At 38.6% G+C, this 12243-nt stretch overlaps 1 protein-coding gene across 1 annotated transcript in view; it reads right to left on the bottom strand.

The window, feature by feature from the left end:
* LOC105810743 (rho-related BTB domain-containing protein 3) overlaps window positions 1-5788 on the bottom strand; it is a 46464-nt gene extending 40676 nt beyond the window's left edge. The window contains exons 1-3 of the mRNA XM_012644770.1: window positions 5754-5788; window positions 4370-4524; window positions 726-837 (exon numbers count right to left, since the gene is read on the bottom strand). Coding sequence (XP_012500224.1) covers window positions 726-825 — 100 coding nt within the window. The 5' untranslated portion in view covers window positions 826-837; window positions 4370-4524; window positions 5754-5788. The remainder of the gene's footprint in view (window positions 1-725; window positions 838-4369; window positions 4525-5753) is intronic.
* Between the last annotated feature and the right edge of the window lie 6455 nt (window positions 5789-12243).

Here is a 12243-nt window from a genome sequence, read left to right as displayed (position 1 = left end):
TTTCCCCTAATTTTGTATTAAGAAAATTTTCAAACACTCCAAAAAGTTGAAAGAATGATATAATGAACACACATATCCTGCACTTAGATCCTGCAATTATTAACATTCTGTCATTAATGTTGCCTTATCTCTAGATAGACAGAAACACGCTCACACAAACACACACACACACACACACACATTTAAAAGTAAGCTGCAGTCATCAGGACACCTTGGCTCTAAAACACTTTCACATTCATCGCCTAAGAATAAGAACATTCTCCTATTAATCACACCACCATGATCACACATAAGAAAATTAACAGTAATTCCATAATAATCATCTAATTTCCACTCCATTTTAAATTTTGCCCGTGTCCCAAGAACATCATTTAGATGCTTTTTTGAACCAGTACTCAGTCGAGGTTCACGAATTGCATTTGGTGGTCATTTTGCATTAGACTTTAATCTAGAATAGCCCCCCACCACACACACGGTTTTTAAGAAGCTATAGACTCGACTTTTAAGACAGTATTTCTCAAAATGTGGTCTAAGTACCAATCTGCTTCGGCATCACCTGGGAAGTTTATTCAAGCAGATTCCGGGCCCTTTCTCAGGTTTACTGAATCAGAACGTCAGGTAAGTCCTGGTCATACTCAAATTTGAGAACAATTGCACTGAGACCTGTGAGAAATGGTCTGTAATAATTGTCTGTTGCATGTCAAGACAGTGGCTAATAAATGCACCTGGTTGTTCAAGCTGAGGAGGTCTGATTCCATGGAACGAGCTGCTCATTTTTCTTTTCTTCATCTTTTCACTTGTCTTCTGATTTAAGGCTTGAATCATAAAATACTCCAACTAAAACATGAATCAAATTTTGATTAGAGTTCCAACAAAATTATACATCTAACATGATAATTTGCACCCTGTATCACACTTGTCAAACATTTTAAATGTCAGTACCATGTATATGTATGTATTAGCAAACACCTGTAAACAATTTTTTTAATAAAAAAATGTATCTAGTGGAAGAGATTGGGCCTTGTCTGCACATAAATAAACAATCCATTCAAGAATAAATTGTTTATTCTCTGTTTTTAGAGATGGGGTCTCACTATTTTGCCCAAGCTGAACTCAAACTCCTGGGCTCAAGCGATCCTCTCACCTCAGCCTCTGGGTAGCTGGGACTACAGACACATGTCACCACACAGGGCTATTCTCTTGAATAATCAAAAAAGTCAAGCACTCCAACTGTGTGGCTGTCAGTAATTTTCTCAGTGGGTAACCACCCAACCATTGCCGTTAATAGTAGTGAAATTCAAAGCAGCAACACATCTGGTTCCATGTCTATAAATGTTCCTATCAGCTAGGAAACTTCACTTTTTTCTCCTGAAATCTGTCCTTTACAAATTAAAAATCTCATCCACAAGCACTTACATAGCTCCAGGTCTGTGCCCTCCCTTGCAAGGCCCGGGGCAAAAGTACAAATGGAGGTCCACCCACCATATACCTAAATATTTAAATGCTGTAAATCAAGAAAACAAACTGTTATGTAAAAGATATTCTATACTCCTGCTTTGACAAACACATCATCATAAAAGGCCAGCAGGCCAGATTTAGATTTAAATTCTCAGACTCCTCAGAGGTTCATGCAGTACAAGGAGAGCTGGTCCCTAACTCCTGCCCCAAGACCACCCTCCCTTTTCTCCCCGTGTTCCATTCCATGCTTGGAGGAGCTCTGTGCACACAAGTAGATATCTAAGCTCTGTCCACTTTCCCCTCTCCCATTCCTCATAAATAGTCTCCCTAGCCACCTCTCAGGCCTAGGGGTGCACACACCAGCAATGTGGTCCACTCCCAGGAGGACAGACCCAGGAAAGTGGCCTGCACAGGCCCAAGAAACAGACTGAGGACCAGTGGTTAGAGAACTCTGGTATTCCAGGTTTAGAAGCATAGTCATAACACTGTCCAATAAAAATTTCTGTGTTGATAGAAATGTTCTGTATTATCTGCATTATCCAATACAGTAGCCACTAGCCAGATAAAGCTCTAGAGAACCTGAAATGTGGCTAGCATGCTTGAGGAACTGATTTTTATTTTATTTCAATTAATTTAAATATAAATAGCCACATGTGGCTAGTGGTTCCATATTGGACGGTACACGTCTAGAAGGGGGATACCAGCTCCAGGTGGGCACATCCCTTGGCTCTGTTGACTTGTGTGTGCCCTGTGGGGAGGGGTGCAACTAGAGGAGGGTCAAATGGGGGTCTCTAAAGCTCAGGGCAGGTGCCCCTCTTGCCCAGGGATGTAGGTCGTACTGCACAGCCCTTCATCCCTGACTCTTTTTTTTTTTTTTTTTTTTTTTTGAGACAGAGTCTTACTCTGGTGCCCGGGCTAGAGTGCCGTGGCGTCATCCTAGCTCACAGCAACCTCAAACTCCTGGGCTCAAGCGATCCTACTGCCTCAGCCTCCCGAGTAGCTGGGACTACAGACATGTGTCACCATGCCCAGCTAACTTTTTCTATTTATTTTTAGTTGTCCGATCAATTTCTTTCTATTTTTAGTAGAGACGGGGTCTCGCTCTTGCTCAGGCTGGTTTCAAACTCCTGAGCTCAAACAATCCGCCCGCCTCGGCCTCCCAGAGAGCTAGGATTACAGGCGTGAGCCACCGCACCCGGCCCATCCCTGACTCTTAAACACAAAATTTTAAATGCTCCTTTCATTCTGACATTATCATCTCTATCCATGTTCTTGCAAATGCCATTATTTCTTACACTCAAGATCCCACTGTACTTTACTAAATAGTAATACATCTAAAGAGATCATCCTAATCCTACTTCCATATTCTCATCAAGTCCTGAGTTAAGGAAAAAAGAAACTGCCGTGTCTTTCTCCCAACCTTGATCACAACTTCAATCCTCATCGTGCCTCTAACCCTCACTGCATATTAGGTGTTAGAGAGAAAGAGAAACAAGCAGTGGAAAGACTAGAAAGACAGAAGAGAAAGTGGGAGTCGGAGGGTGGAGGAATGACCCTGAGGATTTCAGGTTCAGGATCCTGGAATGTGGAACAAGGAGACTTAAGGCTCCCAAGGGAACCAGCCTCCTCTTCAACAAATGAAACCAAATCCAACCAATGAAACTTCTCCACAAATGAAACCAAACCATCTTTTTTCTCTCAACTCCCTAGGTATTTCAGGGAAATGCATCACTCTTGACCAAATTAAATTTTTTTTTAAGCCACCACAATATAATTTGCTAGGGTTAGATTTCACCTATCTTTCCACCCATGGCTTATCACTATAAACAAATATGACAAATGTTTTCATATGTCAAATATGACAGTCATTGATAGTATCAATATTGTAAGTAAATCTTCCTTAATGCTATAATATTAATGTTTATATTACTAGGTGAAAATAGCCATTTGTATTTGTATTTGATAGAAATTAGTACCATTTATATTTGGTCTTTATTTTACCCAGTTTAGTTAACTCCAGAACAAATAAAATTTCTGTAGTCATCTGTGGAAACCTCAACATTTCAACATGAATGTCCATGATGACCTTATGGCGTACTGGAAACAGTACTTCATGAAAAGCTAGGGAACTGATGGAGGATGCCAAAGTCCTCCTGCTTAGGGTAGGGTTTTCTTTGGTTTTAACCTCTCATCATTGTTCATCAGATTTGTTTATTGAGAGGATTCACTTCTTGGAGGGTTGGAAAGATAGTTCCTAAGTCAGTAAATTCTGAAATGATACAAACCCACAGCATTCTCCAATGACCCTACAGTCCTAATATTATAAGGCAGGTGCTGTGTGTTAAGATGAGCCTCAAAGTGACCACAGGATCCAATAAATGCCACTGCAGTCGAGCGTGCAAACCCCGGATCCCCACATATCCAACAAGAAGCTATTTGTATAAGTAGTTCCTCTGACTACAGTTGAGTTATGACAAGGTTAGGAGGATATAAAACCTTGCCAAAGCACACATAGAGGAAGAAAAATTATTCTTTTCAACTAGTAGATGGAAAGAACCAGGGCCCACTGGTTTAGGCTGCCAGGCTTGTTCAGCTGTATAAAGATTGCTATTAAAACTGACGTCACAGGTTTGGGGAAGTAAACATGCTTTTGCTATGTATAACAAAGACCAGTCAAGTGTCACCAAATGAAAAGTTCTAAAATATCATATTAGACAATAGAAAATATTTCATTTAGAGGAAAAAAAAACCTATAATTTTATTCCAATAAAACCTTTGCTACTTACTACTCTCATTTTATTTCTCAAGGTTAAGACTTCTCATGCTTTTAAAACTGAAGTTCTAATTGATGTTCTAGAAAATAACTAAAGCCTGAAAAATGACTTTACACATAACAGGAATTTCCACTTACCACTCCTCCAAAATATTTCCCTATGTAGAAGTCATCAAGGCTATGCAGTTCAAGGTAGGTAGCTCCTAATTCTTTAGCAAGTTGGATCCCTTCGGTTGTACTAACACAGCTCCCTCTATCTGAGGTACATAGTGGGCACGTACAAGGTAATTCTTCTGAGAAAACAAATTTGAAAACAAAGAGCTTTGAAATTAAACAAAAAAAAAAATGTAGACAATCTGAACATTAAATAACAAAGAGCTCATACCAGAACCACAGTACAAGAGCATTCAGTACATCCACTATCCACTAGACTCTGAATAATAAGTGTCAATAAAAATACAAAGGTCCCTAAATAAACAAGCATGAGCTGCAAGAAGAATAAATACTATTTTACAAAACAGAAGAATTGAAAAATAGGTGAATGAATATTTTCAAGGCTAGTATACAAATTAGACCAATCAGCCAGTAATGGTGGGCCTGTCTCTTTCTACACAACCTTGACATCCAGAATATCAATATCTCTAGGCAGGTAGAAAAAATTACAAATTTAACAACTTGCTTGCCACAGAAAGCATTGAAAACAGTGGACTGGCACTTTTTCTGCGGTAAACTTGAAATATATTTACAAAGTTTGAATAAACCTTATAGTTTCATTTTAATAAAACCCTCAATTTGACCTGATTTTCAAGGGTTCAAAATTGTCACTCCCTTTGTAAATTTCATAGACGTGTATTCTTATTAATGCATACATTTCAATCATTAGACTCTAACGCATTCAACTTCAGAGACCAAATTCACTCTTTATTTTTTCTTTAAAATTAAAAAATTTAAAACTGAAGGAAAAGTATTTACTCAAAATATACAACTATTATGTACCCATAATAATTAAAAAATTTTAAAAAGTATTTACTCAAAAAGTGAAATGTCCCAAGATTCATGGTTGCACCATGTACAGACCTACAGCTGGGAAGGTGGCAGATCAACCTATCTACAAGGACACTTCCTTGTAAGGCTAAAAGTATGTGCTCCACTCCATATTTGTCAGCAGCTTTGTTTTGCTTCACCATCACATCACATGTGTCACTGTTCAAAAGGCTGCCAGGTCACCAGGTCAGAAGAGGGTAAATTTATTTTCAGAAATGCATGTTGTTGTAGGCTGGCATCCCTGGGAAGCAGACTCTGAGATGGAGACTGGTGTACTGGAGGTTAATCAGGGGTGAGCTTGGGAACAACTTTTCTCAGGCGTGAGGGATGCAGCACTGGGCAGAGGAAAATTTAACTGCAATGCAGTTGGCAACATAGACCACAGCTGACCCTACATAGGGCTTGGGAGCTTAGACGGCCTTTTAAAGTTGTTCCACATTTGGGGAAAGGAGGTTTTATATCTTAACCCTAAACTGACCAGTAATTAGACAAGGGCTGCAACTGTGGAGGGGGCACCACTTTGGCAAGACAGCTTCCATCAGCAGAGAGGAAAGCCTGGACAGGGACTCCACTGTGCGCCATCAGCAGCCAACACGCTCAGTAACTGAGGAAGTACAGTGGCCCTGAAAGGGCATTTCAGTGACTCTCGAACTCATGCACAGCAAATTTCCTACCAATGAAGATAGAGCACATGTATGTACATAGGGGTATATACTAAGGATATTTAGTGTACATGCATACTACATATGTAAAAATGCATGCATGCACAGATACACATGACTTAGGTAATTTTAGCTTAATTGAAAGCATTTTGAGCTCAGAGACCACATATTCACATCCTCATTTTACAGAAGAGGAAATTGAGGCTATGAGAGGTTATGTGACTTGTCCACATCTCCTTGTGAGTTAAAGACAAAGAAACAATAATAAAACTATTGCTTTCTCCACCTGATAAAAGTGACATCAGAAGGTAAAATAAAAATTTAGTTTGAGTAAAGAATTACCGATTGCAAAGATACGGTGACTTAAAAATTAAGCTTGGGTTCTCTAAATTATGCTATAAATTCTAATTTGAACTTTTGCCTTTACTTTTTCTAAGATCATTTTAAGTTTAGAGCAAATGAAGTTTTCATGCAGAATTTAGCCTGTCTTGAAAAATAACACATTGGTATTTTGCATTCTTTACAAAGCCCTCATAAACAGTGCCTTTACTTTTCTGAAGACAGAGGCCTTCTTATATCTACAAAGCTCTCCTTATGTTCGTGGAATGGGGTGGGTAGACAGATTATCTTATTAAACTTTATTTCTGCACAAAAATCAAGAAAAGTCAGTAGTATTTCAAGTGAAAATGAAGTGAACATAATGTAAAATAATTTTTACCAAACAATCTTAATTTGAGGTAAAAATGCAACTAATTTCAGGTTTCAGCCAGCTGAGTGGGTTTTCCATTGTGTGTAGCTATAAGCATCCTACTAACACACATTCCTAGAAATGCCTCCTTATGGCTAATCATCTTTGTATCTCTTTTATGTAACCAAAAGACATTCTTTTTGTTCACTCACCAAAAAAGAAAAATACCCAGTCATTACACACCATATTGTGCTGTAAATTAGTTGCCACTTAGCTACCTACCCTTTATCTGGGTTCTAAAATATTACTTGTTAAAACCTTCTTCACAGGCGTTTGTTCCTAATTAGTTATTCTGTAATTCTCTTATGAACCATTCCTATATTCTTCCATATCAATCAACTATATAATCTTAGATTCTAAGTACAAGTCTGACTTGTGTTGGATCTAGCAGGAGAACCAACAAAACATTTCAGGATTAAATAAATTTACACTGAGCATTTTATCAGGAACAATGAGTGGACCCAAAATAAATTTAACTTGTGGTGCCTCATGGTTACAGTAACTCTGAATCAGGGTGCTACATTTCTCTAGCTAACATTGAAGTCTTTTTTTTTTCTTACATGTTATCTTTTAAGATGTTATCATAAAATGTCTATTATTTTTTAAAGCAAACACAATGTAACTCTGGCATTCAAATGAATGGCATCTCTTTCAAAGTAATGGCCTTGGGAACCTGTAGGGTGATTCTTACAATGTTGCCACTGCTTGAAAGTTTTAAAAATTCTTTTCAAAAATTCTGGCCTAGCAAAGGACCAGGCTCCCCCAGAGCTTCAAAAACAGCTGAAAGACAGGATGCCTATCTTCGGGAGATTAAGGCTATGAATACATCCTGGGCACATTCTAAAAAAATTTCTCCTTCAAAGATAGATTCAATATTTAGTAAAAGCTAAAATTTATTCAGAGCCAAGAATGATGAAGACATCCACACAGTCAAGCTTATCAAAAACATATGTAACAAAGGAAAGCAGTAAGATGGATCATATTTGCTGAGCTAATTCTAAAAAGAGTTCCAAGAGAATTACCAGGAGACCTCCCAGCACAGCCTCATGTATTGTGTAAGTGTGTGTGTTAGGGGCTGAGAGGAATAAAGGTCCTTGAGTTGAATGTTGAATAGCCAGATTTAGGTTTGTAATTACTTTGTAATCATATCTCATATGGTAAATTAATTTCATCTTGTTAGTGAAATTGATTTTTTTCACTTATTTAGATCATCCATAAAACCATTCATTCACTCATTGAACAAGTGTTTATTGAGCACCTACCTGCCATCAGACACTACGGATATAAAGATGCAAAGATAAAAGAAATTCACAGTCAAACTGAGATGAGACAGACAGGACTGCAAACAATTATGACGGATATAATAAGCACTAAAATAAAGGTGTACAAAATCACCACGGGAACAGAGGAGAGGAAATTAACTTTGCCTAGGGGTCATTATAGAAGGCCTCACAAAAAAGGTGATGATTTAAAGGACAAGCTCAAATTTGCTATGCAGATATGATAGGGGCTGTGAAGACGGGCACTCCAGTCAGGATATAGCATATGTAGAGGCCTGGATGGGAGAAAAAATGGAACACATTCATTTCTAGTTTCAAGATGGCAGCTAAGCCCATACTGCGATCTCCCTCCCTGCCAAAGCACAGAGATGATGAAGTAACAGGGGGGTAGGGAGGGAGGGAGGAAATATTGAGGGAGGGAGGAAAGAATGGAGGCAGGAGAGAGGGAGAAAGGACTGAATATACAGCAACACTCAAAAACTAGTGGAGAGACCCCAACAGCCCAGAAGCTAGGAGAGTCTGAAAGAATGATGGCAGATAGCACAGGACCAGAGAGGAATCCTGACGCTCAGAGCACAGGTGTGCCCCGCAGCAATAGCAGGAGTGCTTGCTGCCCACCAACAGGGGAGCAAGAAGTCGGAGAAGGCCAAGGCACTGACTGGAGAGTAGCTGGAGTACCCAGTAGAAGCAGCCAGGCCTGTTGATCCTCTGTGTAGTCCCAATTCCACCCCATCCCCAGACAGCAGTTGGGCAGAGGAAGAGGAAGGCATCAATCCAAAAGGGAAAGGAAACTGCAAAAGTAGGCAAATGAAAAATTACCCAATGTTTGAGAAGCATCCACACCATGAAATAAACTCTTATCAAACAGAAAGACTTAGAATGACCACTCAAAACCAGACTTAACAAACCAATCAAAACAGAATTATTATGTATAATTAATTATCCTGAGAGGCCTTTTTTTTTTAAGTATTTCCATCCTCAAGACAGAAACAAGAAATTATGAAAAGAACCAATCAGAGATGAGATCTTGGATATGAAAATCTGTTCAAAAAAAAAAATTAATAAAGCAGAATAGAACAGACCCAGAAGAACTAATGTGTGAATTGGAAAAAAAGGCTAAGGAATTCTCCCATAATCCAACACGAAGAAATAAAGGGAGAAGAAAGAAAAGAATCAGAGGAGAGACCCAGAAGTTTCAACATTAGTCTAGTAAGAGTCCCAAAAGGAGAGAATAAAGAAAAAGGAGGGATGGTGATGTCTGAAGAAGTTAGAAAGTTGAGACTTTCCTAGACCTAAATTAAGACATTAAGTTCTTTAAGCAGTTCAGTGTGATGCTATAAGAGATCATGCCCTACAAGGTTATAGAAGTAGTCAGAGGCTAGATCATGAAGCATCTTGTATTTCAGGTAAGGATTTTATAGTAGAAAGTTACTGAAGTGACATACAAATACTGGACTAGAATAAGAGTATCAGTGGGAACCCACAATTTAAAAAAATATATAATCCCTGGCTCTATTCAATGAAAGGGCCTAGAAGCAATGACACCTAAAGTAATGGGCACCTAAGAGCCCAGATTTTGGTTTTAAATATCATTACCCACTAAAAGGAATCAAAGCTCCCTGAAGACATGGCTGATTCCAGGGCTGGGATGGGGAAAGTCTAAGATGAGCCTGGAATGTCTTATGCTGGAAAGTAAGGAAGGGCTTAAAAACTGATTGGAGCTAGCTTGAAAAGGCTCCCTCTAGGCAAATTTGGGGCAATGCGAGTATCAGAAAGAATAACTGGAAGAACAGATTATAAAATAAAATGTGAATCCATGAATCCTAATGATTCTAAAAGAAACAATGCAGCACCAGAGAGAAGGGAAAGCTCCATTTGCAGAAGAATACCGACTAAGAAGTATAGAAGGAATGACATAAAATCACTATTTTGCAAGCACATTTATCATAAATGAAGGAATTATGCAAAATAATGGGCCCCGGTTCTTTAAAAATGCCAATGTCATGAAAGACTCCAAAAAAACACTGGGGAACTGTTCTGGATTAAAAGAGGCTAGAAAAATATGACAACTGAATACAATGTGTAATTCTTAACTGCATCCTGAATTGGTAAAAAACAAAACAAAGCAAAACAAAACAAAAAATAGCTATAAAACGCATTACTGGAACAACTGGGAAAATGTAGATATGGATTATATTTTAAATGATTTTAACAGTATAACAGATAACAGTATGTTAAATTTCTTGAGTGATGGTTATATTATGATTAATAGGAGACTGTTCTTGTTTTAGATGATGCCTGAAGTAATTAGGAGTGAAAACAAATCCCATAATGTTTATAATTTATTCTCAAATGGTTCAGATAAAAAAAAAGCATATGTGGGGTGTGTGTGTGTGTGTGTTTATAACTTCTGGGGTTCAATTCTTGTCAATTGTCTTAGGTTTGAAATTTTTCAAAATGAAAGTTAGGGGAAAGGAAGAAAGTTCTGGAAGAATTCAAAGCATTGAGTGTCATGATCTGACTTGTATTCTAGAATGATTATTCTGAGAGAATTTATTTCAGAAAGGCAAGCCAGGAATAGGACACCGGAGGCCAATTTACCTTGAAGCTGAAGATGCCTAAGCTTCAAGCCCTTTTCTTGTGGGTCTTTCTCAAGTCCCAGGGAGAACCTGAGCAATATATTTTTTCACGTGGTCATGTGCTTTTGTAAAATTTGCAAAATAAGATATTTAGTCAAGACCATTATCTCTTTTTACTCCAACTTGCTTCACCTTGTATCAGGCAGCTCTGGAATAATCATGGGCATTTTCGGACTACTGCTAAGGGAAATTTAACATTGGGTTTAGGGAGCTATTATTTGTGATTTACAGTCGCTTCCTTGTACAGCTGTCCTAGTACAAGAATGCTTCCGCTACCCACAATGCAGACTTATTTGGCATCATGACACAATCATGCTTAGCTGAAATACTAATAGAACACAAATTCTGATGCCCAGGACCAGAAAGATGTGGAGAGTGGAGAAACATACTGGAAGAAAAAGTGATTATTATTCTCTTCTCTACACAGAAAACATCACAAAGTGGTTATCATATGAAGAGGTGATCAAAGACTACGCAGCTCCAAAACTATAAGAAAAGTAAAGAAGTGTCAGGCTGTTAAATAACAGAAACATTTTAATAACATTTATGGTATCTGATAGCTGTTTTAGATTTGCAATTTCTTGTGCTTTCTTTTCTCATTCTAAATAAATATTTACTTTTGTACATATAGATATCTGTAATTTTGTTGTTTTTTTTCCCTTACGAAGGACTTCCCAAATTGTGTAAGTTTGAGGCCCTACAAAATCTGGAACTGCCCCTTTAGGAGACCAAAAACAAGGCTGCTATGACAGATAATTAAATGACTAGGACCTGAAATCCAAATGGAAATGAAGAGAAAGCAATGAGTCTGAGATTTACTTAAAATGTAAAATCAAAAGAGTTTCTAATCAACTGGATACAAGGAATGGGAGAGAATGCTGGGTCTAGGATGATTTTAGTTTGCGTGAATGGATAGGTCTGGCATCATTCACCAAGCCAGGAAATATTTTTCAGAGGAGGATGTTATCTACGAAGATGTGGGTCAGGAGAGAGACTGGAGTCAGAGAAACAAAATGGACAGTCATCAGTGTGTATGCAGGGGAAGCCAGGGCAACAGGTTAGCAGGGTCATGGTCTGGATGTAGACCCAAAGGATGGAATGTTGGGAAATGACACCACGGTGTCCTCGTGCTGTGTGGAGGCAGGTGGGCAGACAGTAAGGACGACAGGGATTTAGAGGAATCAGGAAAGAAAGAGTAGCTTTATTAAGTGGGGGAGCAGGTGTGTTTCAATAATTTGAACTGGAGAATTGTTATTAAAGTGTATTAATTTGGCGGTAAGGATATAACTGGTGTCTCCCAAGATAACTAACCCACTCCACGGATAACAGGCTGAGCCCTCCTGACTTAATCACCTCCTAATGGTCCCATTTCTCAACACTGCTGCACTGGGGATTAAGTTCCCAGAACAGGAACTTTGGGAAACACATGCAAACCACAGCAACCGGTGACCCTGAGTGAGAACAAATGGTGTAATTGTGAAAGATGAAGTCCGACTGTAGTGTACTCAAGAATGAATAGGAAATGGACTCAGGAAGTGTGGATAACTCAAGAATCATGGCCAGAAAGAAAAAGAAAGATAGGAAAGTAGAGGGGATGTGGGGTCAAGGGTGGGTCAAGCCTGCTTTATCTGTATCTACT

The sequence above is a fragment of the Propithecus coquereli genome, unplaced genomic scaffold (assembly GCF_000956105.1).
Source record: "Propithecus coquereli isolate 6110/MARCELLA unplaced genomic scaffold, Pcoq_1.0 Scaffold22, whole genome shotgun sequence".
Taxonomy (NCBI): domain Eukaryota; kingdom Metazoa; phylum Chordata; class Mammalia; order Primates; family Indriidae; genus Propithecus; species Propithecus coquereli.
Note: the sequence above shows the minus strand (reverse complement) of the source record. Positions and strands in the feature narration are given on the sequence as shown.